Source organism: Heloderma suspectum, chromosome 1 (assembly GCF_057233095.1).
Source record: "Heloderma suspectum isolate Gila_16-S chromosome 1, 16-S_ref, whole genome shotgun sequence".
In the NCBI taxonomy this organism is placed as follows: Eukaryota; Metazoa; Chordata; class Lepidosauria; order Squamata; family Helodermatidae; genus Heloderma; species Heloderma suspectum.
In genome coordinates, this window is record NC_139458.1 from 414,815,618 (window position 1) to 414,832,340 (window position 16,723).

The window sequence follows — 16,723 nt, forward strand, 5'->3', positions numbered from 1 at the left end:
AAATGTGAAATGAGCATGTTTGAGTCTGAAAGACAGGAGAAAACCAGTAGATCAGATTTCATTTGTTTTCCTGTAGGGCGTAGTGATAATTATATATGCGGTTGCAATAAGCAAGTGTTTTGTAGAACTGGTCTTGTTCCCATACTGGCTCCTTTGCTGTTTTGCTAGGCTCATCTAATCTGGCTTCATTAATATTATGGTTAATACATTAGCCGCATTTATGCCCACAGCTGTGGGAGGCTGGTCAGTATTCTCATTTTTTACTCTTGCAACTGTGGCCCATACTGGCTTTGCCAGACTGCCCTCCCTCTTTTCTCTGTGATTTCTTCTGGATGCTTCAGCTTTTTAAGCCTCTAGAAATGCTTGTGCAGACAGCTGGAGTTCAGCAACTCAGCAGACGCAAGTGTGGTGTGAAACTCCAGCAGGCTGTCCACCGTTCAGAAAGGGAATCCACGAGGCAAATCTTTAATCCTCATTCTCTCTGGTTAAGCAGCCGCAGCAAGCACTTAATATGGGTTGTCTGCCACAGAGGGTACCCAGTAATGGAAACTGAACACCTCTTGGCCACACCTTTGCCTTAAGGATCTTCTCACGGTGTTTCGTTGGAGGCTGGAATAGTTTTATACGGGCTCTTAACTTTAGGAGGGGAGTTGAAAGTGTGACAGCGAAAAAGGACTCCTACATTTGTGGAGCACTGGAAGCATATTACTTCGGCCCTGTTCTACAGACATAGCGGGAGGAAGTCGTAGTGTACTGCTAGAACGGACCGCGGTACTTAAAAAGTGGGAGATTATGCTGAAATGCTCTCCTGCATTAAAACTCTATGTAAATAGGCAAAGGAGTAACCTAAAACCATTATCCCTGCTATGCTAGTTTTTTTTAATATGCAAAGTATTTTAAATGTCCCCCCAACACACACCCCACATACAAATAGTGAGACAGTCCATACTACCTGTGAAGACCCAGCCTCTGAAGATCCCTAACCCGAAAAGCAGGGCTGGATCCGTGTTTGAGGAGCCCTTGACCAAGACCCCCTCCTACAATAGTGGGTCCCCTGGTGGGTCAGAGCCACTATCTTTGTTTCTGACAATGCCCCAGCAGTTGAGTCATTGTGAGAGCATGGCAGGAGTGGGGGGATGACTGCTACCACCGAAAGGTGGCACTCCCCACTGGTAAAAGCATTTGGGACAGGTTGTATGTATCCATTTAAGGGCCGAGGGCATATGACAGGGGTAGGCCCTGCCCGATGTTGCCTGCCAGTGCCAGGCCTGAGTGAGAGCACTACGGAAAATGTCCCTTATGGAGAATCTGGGCACAACACAACCAGATACCTTCCTGAATGAGTCCCCACTGAAAAGAATGGGAACTGCTGGAGATTCGCAATGGCAGAAGAGACTCCCATGCACAAGCTCCCTCTGAGAACCAAGAGTCTAAGGCAGGGCTGGGGATCCTGTGCCCCTCTGGAAGTTGTTGGACTGATTCCCATTAGCCCCAGCTAGCAGAGCCAACAGGCAGGGATGATGGGTGTTGTAGCCCAACAACATTGAGAGGCACACATGTTCCCTAGCCTGACTAAGGCATGAACAGCAGATTCCACACCTCTCCTTTCCTTCCCAGCCCCTGAAGAAACATAGACAGGTACAGTTATTAGTAAATTCTTCAAACATTGATGCAAATTATCCAGGCAACTTCAGCAATAGAAGCAAAATAATAATCAAGAACAGCAAGGTACACTTCAGCCAGCTATGCAACTTTGCATATGATTCAGATGCAAAACGAACCATCCCCGCCTCCTTCCTCAGAGGTCACTAATTTGACCAACAGCTCCAATCCCCAAAGCAGATTAACTAGATTGGACCCTTAGGTTAAAAAGACGATGGAAGCGGGGGAAAACTCCTTCCAGTTCTCCAGTCTTCCAGTTCACGCAGTTTGTATGCACATTCGCTGTTGCTTGCACAGGATTTGAACACCACCAGCCACTCCAGTGACAGCAGAGAGAACCATATGCGTGCCGGGGTAGTGTGCAGCAGAGCTGTCAGCCCATTTTCTTCAACACGTGGATGAAATAGCATGGGCTGTATTGCTGGCCTGGCGTGTACGGCTTGAAGTCCCCCAGGATGGTGTGTTCACACGGGCCTTGTACAGCATTTTTCAGTAGTTCTGTGAAAGGCTCCAGGCGATGAGGGTAGTAAGAGAGACGGAATTGGCTGGCAAAAGATAAGACATTTTAGCAACTAACTTGTATGGGAGTGTTTTCAGATGAGTCTTTTATCATGCAATCTCCCTGCCTCATTCACAAAATTTTATAGGGAGCCCATAAAACATCTTCCACTTGATGCCTCCTGTGTTTCTCCTCTGCTGCTTTCTTTTTTGTTTCCACAGAAAACTCACTAAGCAGGAAAAGATGGAATAGTTGAAAAACGTCTTTTGATTATATAACGTCTTCCATCTGGAAGCAGCCTGAGAGAACCAGGAGAAGGAAAGGGGCAGGCAGAGACATCGCCATATGCCTGTTCCCTCCCAGTTCAGCTAGACATGCTGGCTGAGGATTATGGGAGTTGCAGTGTAACACATCTGGAGGGCATCAGATGGGGAAGGCTAAGCTAGCCAAGGGATGGCAGGACTTCAGGCTTGTAGGATTGACTTCGTTTTTTTCACTGGAATGACGAGATCCAGATTTTTTCTGGAAAAAAACCCAAATTGGAAAATTTCCCCACGCAATTTGCATAGGGTAATTTGCATCTGAAAATTTTCAGTTTGCATCAAAAAAAGATTTTTGATGTTGTAGAGCAGAGGTGGGCAACTTGTGGTCTTCCAGGTGTTTTAGCCTACAACTCCCATCGGTCCTAGCCAACACAGCTATTGGTGAGGGACAGTTACTATATTTGCATACAGTCCCCAACGATTCCTACTTCATGTCAATGCAAAGGAAGATAATTGTGTTAGGGGTATGTTCTTTCAGTGAGGTACGGTATGATTAACATCTGCCTTCCCTACCCAGTTACCCTCTAGATGTGCTGGATGATAACACTCACCATCCCCAGGAGCATGGACAGTTGACACAACTGGTGGGCACCAGGTTGGAGAAGGTCAATTTACATGGATGCCTTCTACCCATAATCCTCTTATTTTTAAAATATTTTTATCCTGTCTTTTAGGGTACAACCCCCACAAGGGGGCTTACAGCAATAATACATACAGTTAAAACACCAATAAACAAAACAGCAGCTAAAACATGAAGCCATCAATGAAAAGCTGAGAAAAATAAAACGTTTTAAAAAGCCACTTAAAAGCCACCAATGAGGGGGCCCATGTGCGCCATCCACTGGAGTGAATTCTAAGCCACCACTAAGCAGGCCCTCTCCTTGGTACTTGCCAAGCTGAGGGTTCTGAGCAGAGGACCAGAAAGCAGGGCTTCCAAGGGTGATGTCAGGACTGAACAGGTTTGCATGTATGTATTACTGGACCCAGGCACCTGCCAGTTTTGTTTGGCCTTTTACAAAATGGCTGGCTGGGTCCAAACTTGCTATCAAGTCTGTCAGTACCCTATGAGCTCTGAGAGATTATACCTCAGTTCTGGGCTTCCATCATTCTCAGACGGGACCTGCAGTGTGTAGTCCAGTGTCACCATATTTGGTTTGTTGTTCACAAGGAGTACCGATGTAGTGATGTCCTTGGTTAAGTCACTCTTGGAGAGAGGGGGAGAATGAATTTCCAGTGTTAATTTCCTTCTTTTGGTCCCTGCCTGGCTTGTCCATTGTGCTTAGTCCTACCCCAGCCTCTGCCCAGATTTCATGGAGAATAAGGCTATTAATGGCTACTATATATTACCTCCAGTACCAGAGGCAGTATGTCTCTGTATGGCAGTTGCTGGGGAACAGAAGTAGGATGGTGCTTCGTGCGGGCATCTGATTGGTCAGTGTGTGAACAGAATGCTGGTCTAGATAGGCCTTTGGTCTGACCCAGCATAGCTCTTCTTATGTTCTTAATTGACACCTCTGCTGCATAGAACCACACTCTTCTCTCTGTATTATTGGATATACACTAGCCTTCCCCAACTTGGTTCCTTCCAGAAGAGTTGGACAACAACTCCCAACAGGGCCATGCTGACTGAATTGGTTGTGAACTGTAGTTGGTATACATACATATTGGTGCTGCCACTACCACTTCCTCCTTTAATTCCCTCCATGAGTCATATAACTTTCTCCCCGAGCTGGCGTTCCCTCAGGCCCAGGTGGTGCTCTTGGGATTTACCTGTTGCCCCAATGAATTTCTTGTTAACCCCTGGAGAAAAAGCCACTCCTGCCATTGAGGCTGAAACTAAAATGTTTGGGAATTCTAGTGCTGCTCCTGCTGCTGCTTGCAGTGATGAGGGGTATTATACCACGTTCTCTGTCAGAATTGGTTATGGGAAGCCATGAAAACAGGAGAGGTGTTTTTGCTGCGCCAAGACTGCCGTAACAGCTTAGGCAAGGCCTATTGCTGGGAATACCTTGTAGTAGATGTTCTTCCCAGGAGGGGCGCAACCTGTTTCCAGGATGTAGTCATAGTTACGGTGGTCAATGACCAGGATGCCACCTGGCCGAACCATACTAGCAATGTTCTTAAGGGCCTGCTTATGAACCCCTTGGTCACCTAGGAGTAGAGACAGCATTGGATTAAATTCCTTCCTTTTCTATTTTGGCCCACCACACAAGCCTAAGTAAACCTTGGATCATGTATTCCGTTTGCTTTCAAACCCAGAGCACCTTAATCCTGCGCACTGGTCCACTGAGGTAACTTGAGTCTCTGGATTTAATGGGGGCAACCCCTCTTTAGATGGTAATGTGTTATTCACTTTAAAATGTGGTAAGGCAGCCTTGCTGCATTTGGGGGCGCTCTTGTTCTTTCCATTGAGTGGGGACACTGGACTTCAGCCCCAAAGTCCAGCCCTGAGTACACCACTAATTCTAGTTTTTGAGAGCCTTTTATGCAACAAACCCTCAAGAACAGATCTACCACTGAGGCCTCTGCTAAGTGTTCCATCTTAAGCTGAGTCTAGGTTAGCTTCCAGCAAGAGCAGAGCTTCCTCTTGGGAATGTCATTATTAACCCAACCCAGCTGTGACACTCACCTTTAAAATCTGGAAGATGTGCAAAAGAGTTCCCCAGGCAGATGACAGCATCAAACCCCTTGCCAGGCTTCTGCAGGTCCTGTGGCAGGGTGAGCCAGTTGGCCTCCTCAATGACTGTGGAGGAAAAAAAGTACATTGTGCACATGTGGAGGAAATCAACTTGCCTTCCCCAACCTGGTGCCTTCCAAATGTGCTGGGAATAACTTCAATCATCCCCAGCTAGCATAGCCATGGGAGCTGTAGTCTAATATTTTCATGATGTTCTATGAACAGCTCTTAGTTGCAGTTGCCAAGATGGAAACGTCTGGCTTTCTCCATCATCAACTGGCTTGCTCCATTATGTTGTGTTCGTGAGTTTTCCCAGGAACGAGCCACAATGGCTAGTCACTATAGGAGACATATTGTTGGACTACATTGATTTGGGGCCTGATTGGACAGGATAATTACTATGTTTCTGTGGCTTTATGGGTTTACTGATTATATTCCTTTTACACATGGAGGATAGAGAACAGAGCCCTTGTACTGGGCACTGCACTACTTTAAAAAGCAAGAAGGAGAAATTGTGTTTTTTTCCATCCTGGGTGCTAGAGGCAATAGATATATTAGACACATCAGAAAGCTGCTCAAAGCTATTTAAAGTCAGTGCTGTTGAAAGAAAGCCCACGTAAATGCCTGTATCTTAGAGGCAAGATCCAAGACAACTGGAAGAGCCCCTCAGCTGTTGGGGCCATAACCCAGAAAGCCCTGTCTCTTGTGTGCTCACCAACCTAACCAATCTTTTACCATTAGATACATGGGCCCAACATGAGCCCTGCTGGCTCAGACCAAGGATCTATCTAGTCCAGCATTCTGCTCATACAGTAGCCAACCAGCTTTCCATGGGAAATGCACAAGCAGGACATGACTGCAAGAGCGCCCTTGTGCCCATGTTCCTCAGCAACTGGTGCACATAGGCTTACTGCTTCTGATACTGGAGGTAGCTAAAGCAATCAGGCCTAGTAGCCATTCCTCCATGCATTTGTCCAATCCCCTTTTAAAGCCATCCAATTTGGAATCTATCACTACATCTTGTGGAAGTGAATTCCATAGTTTAACTATGCACTGTATGAAGCAGCACTTCCTTTTATCCATCCTGAATCTCCCACCAATCAGCTTCATGGGATGACCCCGGTTCTAGTATTTTGAGAGAGAAAAATGTTTCCCTATTCACTTCCTCCACACCATGCATAATTTTGTACATCTCTATTATGTCTCCCCTTGCTTGCTTTTTTCCTAAGCTAAACCATTCCAGATCTTGTAACACTTCCTCATAGGGGAGTTGCTCCAGCCCTTTGATCATTTTCGTTGCCCTTTCTCCAACTCTACAATATCCTTTTTTAGGTGCGGTGACCAGAACTGTACACAGTATTCCAAGTGTGGCCGCACCATAGCTTTGCATAAGGGCAGTATGATATTGACAGTTTTATTTTCAATTCCATTCCTGATTATGCCTAACACGGAATTTGCCTTTTCCACAGCAGCTGCACACTGTGTCAATATTTTTACTGAGTTGTCCACCACAACCCCACACTCTCTTTCTTGGTCAGTCACCGCTAGTTCAGATCCCATCAGTATATACTTGGTGGAATTTTTTGCCCTAACGTGCATCACTTTACACTTGCTTACGCTGAACCGCATTTGCCATTTGGATGCCCATTCCCCCAATTTGGAGAGATCCTTTTGGAGTTCCTCACAAACCCCTTTTGTTTTAGACACACTAAATAATTTTGTGTCATCAGCAATCTTGGCCACTTCATTCCTCACTCATAAATAAGTTGAAAAGCACTGGTCCCACTACAGATCTGAAGCAGATCTTAGTCCATGAGCAGGAGGCATGAACCAGTTACAGTGGTCCTAACAACTGGAGGGAGACCGGCTGGCAAGAGATAGGAGGTGCACCCCTGTGACTGGGCTGGGTTATCCAATTCCATCCAGAGAATTACCTAGCCTGGAAGCCTTTGAAAGAGGTAGAGGGCTCCTTCCATTGAAGTAAAGGGGAGCAAAAGCTACAAAGAACCTCATAGGTGGACTATGTTGCTTGGGGAACAGCAGGTGGGGGATGTTAAGCTTGCATATTCATCTGTGACTTGGCCAATAATCAGTTTCGGTTGGATCCAGGTTTATGCTGGGTCAACTGTGCTGATGGAAGTGGGCTTCCTTGCCCCTTCCCACAGCAGCCCCTCCAGCCCCCTGAAAATGTTACACAGAGAGGCAGGTGACCCTGCTGGATGCAGTGAGCCGTAGTGCGCGCGCGTGGGGGGAGGGATCCCCAAATATCGGGTGGAAGGTCCCTTTCTGGATCAAATCCCTTTGTCTGGAAAATACTTATCTGATCTCATTTCAGCCAGAGATACCATGGAGGCAGGGCCCCAATCCAAAGAAAGATCCCACTTACACACACTGCTCCATGACAGAATAACCCATGGGAGTAAAAAGTCTTGTGAGAATACTAAAGTGACCTGGATTTCAATGTATTCTTCCAGGGCTAGAAAAAAATGAAAATGTTTTGGCCTCATTCTGCAATTAAATCAGCATGGTAGGGATTCTACAATTTTAGGAGCTGTATTAGATAACCCTTAAGGGATTTTCAGCTATATGATGCAACATCAAGGTGCTCATTTGCAAATTATACTTCTGTGACTAGAACCACAAACACCAACTTTTGCTGGATGAAAACTCTGATCAGAGATTAGATTGGCTGAGTGCTATGTTTGATAACAATCATATAAAAAACACCACATTCAACTCAAGGCTGCTGTGTCACGAAAAAAATAAGCATCAACCATAATCAGGGAGAGGATCTGTTGAAGACTGGGCAGGCAAAAGAATAAGGAGACAGAACTTTCAGTTTTACAGCCGCTTCCAGGAAAATGTGATGCTGGCTTGATGCCAGCTAGGGTGTTTGTATTCTGAATTTGCCATGCAAGAGGCACCAGCTGCAGAATTCAGTTTCCCCAAGAGCCTTGAGTTTTATTAAAAGAAAAAAAAAAAGTTTCTGGCCCCTATGGCTGAAAGGACAGAATTTTAAAATTCTTTCATGTCTGAAGAAATCTCTTAAGTTGCTGCAGTGGAGGCTCAATAAGAACCCAATGATAACGTGGAGCTTCAGTGTCATGCATAGTTCATTGCTCTGCCCAGTGATTATAGAAAAAAAATTATGCAAATTACAGAAATATGCTCAAATATGCATAACTTAGGACAATTTGCAGAATTTTGCTTATTTGGGTGCAGAATTTTTGATGGTTTCAGCACGCACACACAGAGAGCCTAAATCACCGAAATTGCACGGACAACTTGGGCTCCCCTATATAAATGCTGAAATAGATGAACTGATCCATATAGACTATTAGTTAATCTCTCCCAAGGCATTTATGCAGGCCCTGATTTGTAAATCAGGAGGGGATTTAGTATCTTCCCCCTCAACCCTACCCCAAACACACATACACAGTAAAGGGCACAATTTGGAGTTCTATAACAGTTTTTGTATTCAACAGATCAAGTTTCAAAAGGCTTAAATAGTTTTCAACCCTTATTTTCTTTGTCATGAACATATAATTACAAGTATACACTGTGAAATCAGGAGAGGGACTAAGTCTCAACTTCAGCCTAAACGCAGACTGGAGATGATCTGTCCCCTTCTCCTTTTCAGGTCAGCAATGTAGCAAGGAACCCCCCCACCTCCATGTCGTGTTCTGTGCCGTGGCAGGATGTATGTCAACAGGGAGCTCATTACATGATAGGCATTTCACCAGTTGCTTCAGCAGCACCGATCATATTTCATCAGTTCTTACAGCCTATGCATAAACTCCCTGCAAACTGATTTAAACAAACTTGGAACAAATGCTCAGACCCTGTTATTGGAGGTGTTCAAACCTCAACACCTCAAGAGCAATGGGCCCAATTGTCTTGGGCTAAAACTCTTGTAGATCCACATCTTGTTTGTATCCTTAGCAGTGAGGCTGGAGAGCAGCAATGGGAATTTCCTCTGTTGTGCAAGTCCAGCACAGAATTAGCAAAATATAGACAAATATTAAATGGTATAGAGGCATTTATACATGTAGACCAGGGCTGCAAGCTTTAAACTCTACTGATCAAATTTTAGCTGATTGGCTGCCTATGGACCAGTTTAAACACAAAAGGCAAAATTTAAGTTTATGGGGCTGAAACTTAAGGGCATGCTTGTTTACTTTTTGAGGCTATTTTGGTCCCGGTGTATGACTTGTTCCTGAAATAAAAAAGCTTTCCCATCTCTTATATCATTTAAATCCTCCTTTTCTTCCATGATGCAAATTAAGGCAGCATACCTTAGATTCCCAAGTGGTCTCCCATCCAGGAATCAACCAAACTTAGACCAACTTAGTGTTAGCAAAGCTGATGTTTCATCTCCCTTCAGGGTATGTCTTGGGACTGGGGATAATGGTCTTTACTTCTAATAGAGATGTTTTGTTATTATTAAACTCAAGTTCTCTTACATTTTCTTCGGAGTGAGTGTGTGTGTGTGTATAGAGGTTTTATAATAAAGAAAAATATTTATGTGTACTAATCACTTAAACAGATGAGCAATCAACTAAAAACCCCTTAGTCAGTTGGCAGACAGTCTTAATCCAAACAAATACTAGATTACCCCAGTGGTCGAAAGAGTCTTCTTTTCTACGATTCCATCGCTCCTTCAGGGCATATTTAAGCATCTTGTCACTGGCATCCACACTGGTGACCCTGAATCCTTCCTCAACCAGCATAATAGAATCCACACTGCACCAGAAAGAGAGAGTTATCCGTGAACCCCTCAGGGAAGAGGCATGGAGCAAGCTATCCCTGTACGAGTTCTCTGCATTGCTGACCAGTAGTGAGGGGACACAGGCAGATCATGGGATAAGAACTATCCCAGAGGACTGTGCAATTGATAGCGAATTACATCAGAATAGTTCATTGCAGGTGTATAAATGCACGTCCATTTAAGTAATGCAGAGCAAGCACCCTCCTCTAATACTGTATACGCAGTCACATATATGGAACACAGAAGCTGCCTTATGCACAATTAAGACCATGGGTCCATCTAGCCCAATATTCTTGACACTGAGTGGCAGCGGCTCTCCGGGGTTTTAGGCAGGAGTTTTTCCAGGCCTACCTGGAGATGCTGGGGATTGAACCTGGGGGCTTCTACATGTAAAGTATGAAATATGAACTACAATACTCATTCACTAACAATACAGGGGGAAAGAAATCCAGTGTGTTCTCACTCTTTAACCAGTTTTGGACCATAATTCCCATCAGCCCCAGCCAGCATGGCCAATGCTCAGGGGTTTGGGGAGATGTAGTCCAAAACCTCTGGAGGCACCAAGTTGCCTGCCACTACACAGATCCATGTAAATGTCACAACTGTGTGTGGCTCAGTGCATGTTGAGCATCTATCCAGGCAGCAAGAATTAAGCAGCTTTGACTTCTTAGCCTGGCTGAACTCATGCATTCAGAAGACTGGGATGTACACAAATGAGTACACACAAATGTACATGTGAGGGAGACAGGTAAAAGTTACCGTACATTGTAAAATGTACAGCTTAAAGCACACCCAACTGTGTGAATCCACATCCACCTGTACCATGCCCAAGATGTAACCATGTTTATACTTAACATTTTGTTAAGTATGGGTTGCACCCTTGTGAGACGGAAGCGTCTGAACTCGGAGGCTTCCGTGTGTCCCATGACCTGCCAAGCTGAAGCTGGTAGGGCGGGAGGAGTGGCGGAGGCGGTCTTTACCTCCCTGTCCTCTGATTGTTGTGTTTTTCACCAGAAGGGCTTTTTTGCCCATTTAGCGATGTTGCTTCAGAGGGGGAGGGACAGAGGCTGGAAGAGGCTCTGGCCTCCCTTCCCAGCCACTGGAACATCCCCTTTTCCCCCTCTCCAAGATTGATTTTCTGACCTCGGAGGCCAGCCAGCGCAGCTCTTCCCGGGGGGGGGGGGGATCTCCAACTCCCCCTTCTGAGGTTGGAGTGCTGTCTCCAACCTCGGAGGGGGGAATCCCCAGTATCCCATGGCCCTCAGACAATGTCTAGGGACTATAGGATTGCTCCTTAAGGTGCAATCCTACACATGTTTAGACAGAAAGAAATCCTACAACTCCCGGCATTCGTTCTGTCTAAACAGGCATAGGATTAAGCCCTATATTGATGTTTTGTCACCTCATCCCACCCTAATAAATGGGATGGTAAAGGGCAGAGAATAAGGAGTGTTCACACAGACCAAATTATACTCCTGCCCGCCCTGGGATTTGTGTATTGCGCTTGTAAAAGGCCTATTCACTCATCATATTCAGACATAGTGGGAGAAAAGTGAGAAATATTATACAGGGCAAAGGGGAGGAGAAGTAGTCTCTATCTGCTACCTATCCCTGACCCCTGTATGGATGAAACATTTTGTCAAATAAATTGGTTAGTTGAAAAATATTTTAAATCGATCAACCAATTGAAAGATGTCCCCAATTAATCAGGGGCAGGCTTTAAAATAAGCACATTGCTTTTCACATGTTCCCAAAATACACAAATGGTAGGTGTTCCCTTATCATTTTCTCACTCGTGTATGTGTGTGTGTGTGTGTGTGTGTGTGGGGGAGGGGGTGTCTCTTAAGATGGCACCTACTGCAACCATGATGCAGACATTATCTACAAACAAAAAGCATGCTCTGTTTTCTTGAGAACGTAGTAATATGCAGAATTAAAGTTAGTTGAAAGCCATACAACCGATCGATGCAGATTTCTTTAAATTTGAAGACAGCCCTAGGTTTGGATGCAGGCTTAATCACAGACCCATTGAAATCAACAGGGCATAAGCTAATCATTACTAAGTTCAGTCCCACTGTAACCATTTCTAGCCCTGTTGATTTCAGTGAGTAAGGCAAAGTCTGCCATCAGCTCCCTTTCAGATACTGCTGGAAACGGAGGATGGGCTAAGTAAGAGGCAGAAGGCTTAACCAACCCCTTGTCAGAGATGGAGTTCTTAGGTGGGGTGCAGAGGAAGCGACGGCTGGGGCACCTTTCAAGTGACAGAAGGAGGCAGCGAGAAAGTGAAAGAAGAGAGCTGCCTGGGTGGAAGAAGGTGGCACATGGCATCTGCTCGCAGATCTTCCCCATCCCCCCCTTAAACGGAAGAGTGTCACTCCCAATTTGGGGGGGACGGACCCCCAAGCGGTTTAGATCAGGGATGGACAGAAAGTAGATCTCCAGTTAACGTTGGACTTCGACTCCCAGCATTCCTGACCATTAGCTACGCTGACAGGGGCTTCTGGGAGTCGAAGTCCCAAACATCTGGAAGTCTACCTTCAGCCCACCTCCCGGTTTAGACGACGAAATGAGCCGGATCCCTTCATCTGCCCGCGCCTCCACACGCGGGTGGCACGACGCGCGCGCAGGGAGGCCCGAAACCGAATCCCACCCGCTGTCGCGGGCGGACCCACGCGGAACGGCCGCTGCGCCGGATTAGTTACCGCGGACCAGAAATCGGAGGAGCTAGCCAGGCTCACGCAGCAGCGACCTTTGGAGAGAGCCGCGCCCTCTGGGGGAGGCGGGGAGGCCTCCTCGGCGGCGGCGGCGGCGGCGGGGCGGCTCCCTCCTCCTCCTCGCCCTCCTCGCCCGCCCGCCCGACTCACCCGGTGCCGCAGGCCACGTCGAGCACCGTCCGGCAGCGCTGGCCCCGCAGCAGCGACACCAGCCAGGTCTGGTACTCGGCCGTGCGGCTCCGCGTGTCGCCGATGTAGAGCTGCCAGACGCGCGCCGCCCGGCCGTCGGCGTACTGGTCCGGCAGCCCCTCGGCCGCCACGCCCAGCGAGCGGGTCCGGTAGATGCTGTCCACCATGGCCCCGGCAGGCAGGCAGGCAGGCAGGCTGCTGAAGGCGCGCGCCGGCCGGCCGCACGAGGGCCGCCGCCGCTGCTGCTGCCGCCGCCGCTGCCCGCACTGGCGGCGCCGCGCTTCGGGCCAACGAGGAGCCGGGGGGCCGGTCGCCAGCGCAGCTCTGTCCGGCCCGGGGGCCGCCCCTCTCCTCGCGGCCGGCCAATCCAGGGGCGGCACAACGGACACACCCACCGACGGCCTCCCCGCCCCCGCCCCGCCCCGCCCCGCCCCGCGGCGCAAGGGCCAGAGCGAAGGTGTGCGCGTCGCGCCGAGTGCACTGTTTCCGACAGCGGGCAGCCCGATATCTCCGGCAGGGGGAGGGCAGGAAGGCGGCCGTCTGGCGCGCGGGCCCGCTTGTGTTTCAGCCTTCCCTCTGGTCCCTGTGCACGCTTCCCTGGGAGCGAGTCCCATCGAGCTTAAAAGTTGGAATCCTAGGCATGCGTACTCGGAAGTAAGCCCCACTGAATTTAACAGGAGTGAGCTCCCGTCTTCAGTCCCAGCTCCTGCCAACCTAGCAGTTCGAAAGCAAGAAATTGCAAGTAGATAAATAGGTTCCGCCTCGGCGGGAAAGGTAACAGTGTTCCGTGCACCTCGGTGTTCAGTCATGCCGGCCACATGACCACGGAAGCGTCTTCGGACAGCGCTGGCTCTTCGGCTTAGAAACGGGGATGAGCACCACACCCTAGAGTCGGACACGACTGGTTGGGGACACCTTTACCTTTTTTACCGAGTAGACATCGGGTTGGCTCCAGATTGTAGTCCTTAAAGCGGACTCATTGAAATCAGTGGGATTTCTGTTGGTCAGGACTACCATAAAACCCATTCATTTCAATGGATCTACTCTAAGAGTGACTAGAACTGGATCCAACCAATGCATACGATTACGCTCTCAGGCTGGAAAGCTGTGCACACTTACAGTGGAGTAAGCCCCATTGAATACATCAGGACTGACATCTGGATAAACATACATAGGATCGGGCTGTTCCATTTTTGTCTTTTATAGTCCTACAGGATTTTAGTTGTTCTATCTGCTTCTCTTCTCCGTGGTCTGTTTCAGTTTGCTGCACTTCAGTTTTTGGGTTTTGTTTCTGTATTTTTGTAAACTATCCTGGTGAAATCATTTTTGAGGTATAAAATATTTGATAGAGTTTGTATTGCATTGGGGGTTCTTTTAACATGTACACGGCCCTGAGAGTCCTGCCCTGAAGGGTGGCTTATAAACAGATAAAATGAATTAATAAAGAGCATCTGGTCTTCAGAGGTGGACTGCCTCCAACCATGTCCAGTTTAGCTATCACAGCTATTAGCCATGGATAGAAGTATGACACCACATTCTTCACATCAGAGCTTTCCTCTTCTAAGAGCATCAGAGACAAACAGGGAATCTTGGGACATGTATATTTTCTATCTCCAAATATTTTAAAGTCTTGACTTATTATTATTATTGCTCAGTATTAGATAGCTGACTCTTTTGCCCAGTTGGCTCATTTTATGAGAAGATTATTATGGGATTGGAGCCCCGCCTGCTGTGAAGTACACAGACCTCTACACCAACACCGAGTATTTTATTATGACTATTGATGCAGCACCTTCATTGTACCTGGTTCTTTACTGAGTAAACTGAACAAAGAAACAATACAATGCAAGAGACAACAGAGGTAGAGAGGCAACTGAGAGAAGAATATGCACCACCACAAATATACTCACACACACTTACGTAGGTAATGACCCCATGCGTCAGATGAAAGCACAAGCAGAGCATCTCAAGCTTTAGAAAACAAAAGTTAGCTTGCAGTCCTTTTGAGAGCTGAGCAGCCTAACTGTGTTGGATTGCTCCGTTAATAATGGAGGGACTGTAGTCCAATGGTAGAGCATATGCGCTGTAGGTAGAAGGCCCAAGGTTCATTCCCTGGCATCTCCAGGCAGATCCCAGAAAGACCATCTCTCTCAAACCTTGGAGAACACCTGTCAGTTGATGTAGCCCAGCCTTCCCCATCTGGTGCCCTCCAGATCTTATTTTATTTAAGATAAACAAATTTTATTTATCTCATTTCTATACTGCCCAATAGCTGAAGCTCTCTGGGTGATTCACAAAAATTAAAACCACAAAGTACAGCATAAAACAATATATAAAATACAAAAGCTTAAAACTACAGTATAAAAGCACAACCAAAATAAAACCTAGCAGCAATGCAGAGATTTAAAATACAGATTTAAAACAGCAGAGCTAAAAGGCTAGGATGCTAAAATGCTGGGAAAACAAAAAGGTTTGCACTGAAAGGAGTACAACAAAGGTGCCATGTGAACCTCTCTAGGGAGTTCTTTCCACAGCTGGGGGCCACAGCAGAAAAGGCCTTTTTCCTGGTAGCCAACTGCCTCGCTTCCTTTGGCAGGGGCTGCCAGAGAAGGACCCCTGAAGATGATCTTAGAGTCTGGGAAGGTACATATGGGAGGAGGCGATCGTTCAGATAACCTGGCCCCAAGCCATTTAGGGTGTTGATTGTTAATATTTTAATGGTTTTAATGTATTTCATTGCTGTGAGCCACCTTGGGAGGGCTTCTGCCCTGAAAGGTGGCCAAGAAACTTTTTAAATAAAATAAAATATATAATACCAGCACTTTGAATTGGGCCCAGACATTGACTGGCAGCCAGTGCAGCTGGAAAAGTACTGGCGTAATGTGATCTTGTTTTGGATCAATACCCATTGTCCCCAGCCATAAGGGATTGTGGGTGTTGTAGTCCAACACATCTAGAAGGCACCAGGTGAAGGCTGATGTAGTCAGCACTGAGCTAGATGGACCAATGGAGTAACTCACTATAAGGCAACTTGCTATGTTCTAGTCCTCCAGCCTCCCTCCGCCTGCTGCTTTCCAGATGTGTTGGACTACACATTCCCATAAACCCTGCTGGCTAGGAACAATGGGAGCTGTAGTCCACCCTGGATGGGGAGGGTGTTTGAGTCCTTAAGGTGGCACAGGCCTCCTTGGCTTTAAAAAAAAAGACTTCCACACAGACCTCAAAGGCAATCTGTGGCTAGTAAGCAGTAACACATCACCCCATGAGAAGTCCATTTTTTATTTATAGGGTACTGCCTACATGCTGTGCAGTGGCAGTCCCTGCCTCCCTTCTTTTCAGCTTCCCTTTCCTGTTGCCTCAAGGCCTGCCTAGTTCTTGCCAGCAGCGTTGGTTCTGGGACGAGGGCAGTGGACAAACTGGAATTTGAGTGAGCAGGAGAGAAAGAGACTGAAGCATGTGGGAAAGGCTTTGAATTACAGGAACAACATTTTAGATGAAACAACGAGAAGACAGATTTCATGTTTGAACAGGAAGTTCGGACATGAAACGAGCTGAGTGGGGAGGTTACGCAAACCATCTGCCCTCTGGTACTGTTTAAACCAACCTTCCCCAACCTGGTGCCTTCCAGATGTGTTGGACTATGACTCTCAGCATCCCCCACCCAGAGGGGCTGGCTGGGAGATGCTAGGAGTTGTAGTCCAACACATCTGGAAGGCGCCAGGTTGGGGAAGGCTGGTTTAAAAACAAGAGTTGGGGGGGAGCTTGTCAAGGAAGGAAGCAGGCCAGGGCCGGAGAATAGATTGATATAGACTTGAGCTGCTTCCCGCTGGTTAAGGCTGAATCCAGGACTGGGTGGAACCTTCCGCCAGCGACTACCATAGTAAAGCCCTT

At 47.1% G+C, this 16,723-nt stretch overlaps 1 protein-coding gene across 1 annotated transcript; it reads right to left on the bottom strand.

Moving 5' to 3' along the window:
- Nucleotides 1–53: 53 nt before the first annotated feature.
- On the bottom strand, nucleotides 54–13,100 carry GNMT (glycine N-methyltransferase). The gene is made up of 6 exons (XM_084829071.1): nucleotides 12,794–13,100; nucleotides 9,777–9,904; nucleotides 5,114–5,227; nucleotides 4,493–4,635; nucleotides 3,570–3,688; nucleotides 54–2,207 (listed from the first exon to the last, which is right to left on the bottom strand). The coding sequence occupies exons 1-6, from the start codon at nucleotides 12,997–12,999 to the stop codon at nucleotides 2,036–2,038; spliced, it is 882 nt and encodes a 293-aa protein (XP_084685197.1). The 5' UTR covers nucleotides 13,000–13,100; the 3' UTR covers nucleotides 54–2,035.
- Between the last annotated feature and the right edge of the window lie 3,623 nt (nucleotides 13,101–16,723).

Coding starts and splice junctions, on each gene's coding strand:
- GNMT (XM_084829071.1), bottom strand. CDS start 12,999: ATGGTGGACAGCATCTACCGGACCCGCTCGCTGGGCGTGGCGGCCGAG. Junction 3,689..4,492: donor GGAAGAACATCTACTACAAG/GTATTCCCAGCA, acceptor CCTCTCTCCAAG/AGTGACTTAACCAAGGACAT. Junction 2,208..3,569: donor GATGGAAGCCCAGAACTGAG/GTATAATCTCTC, acceptor ATCTTTTGCCAG/CCAATTCCGTCTCTCTTACT.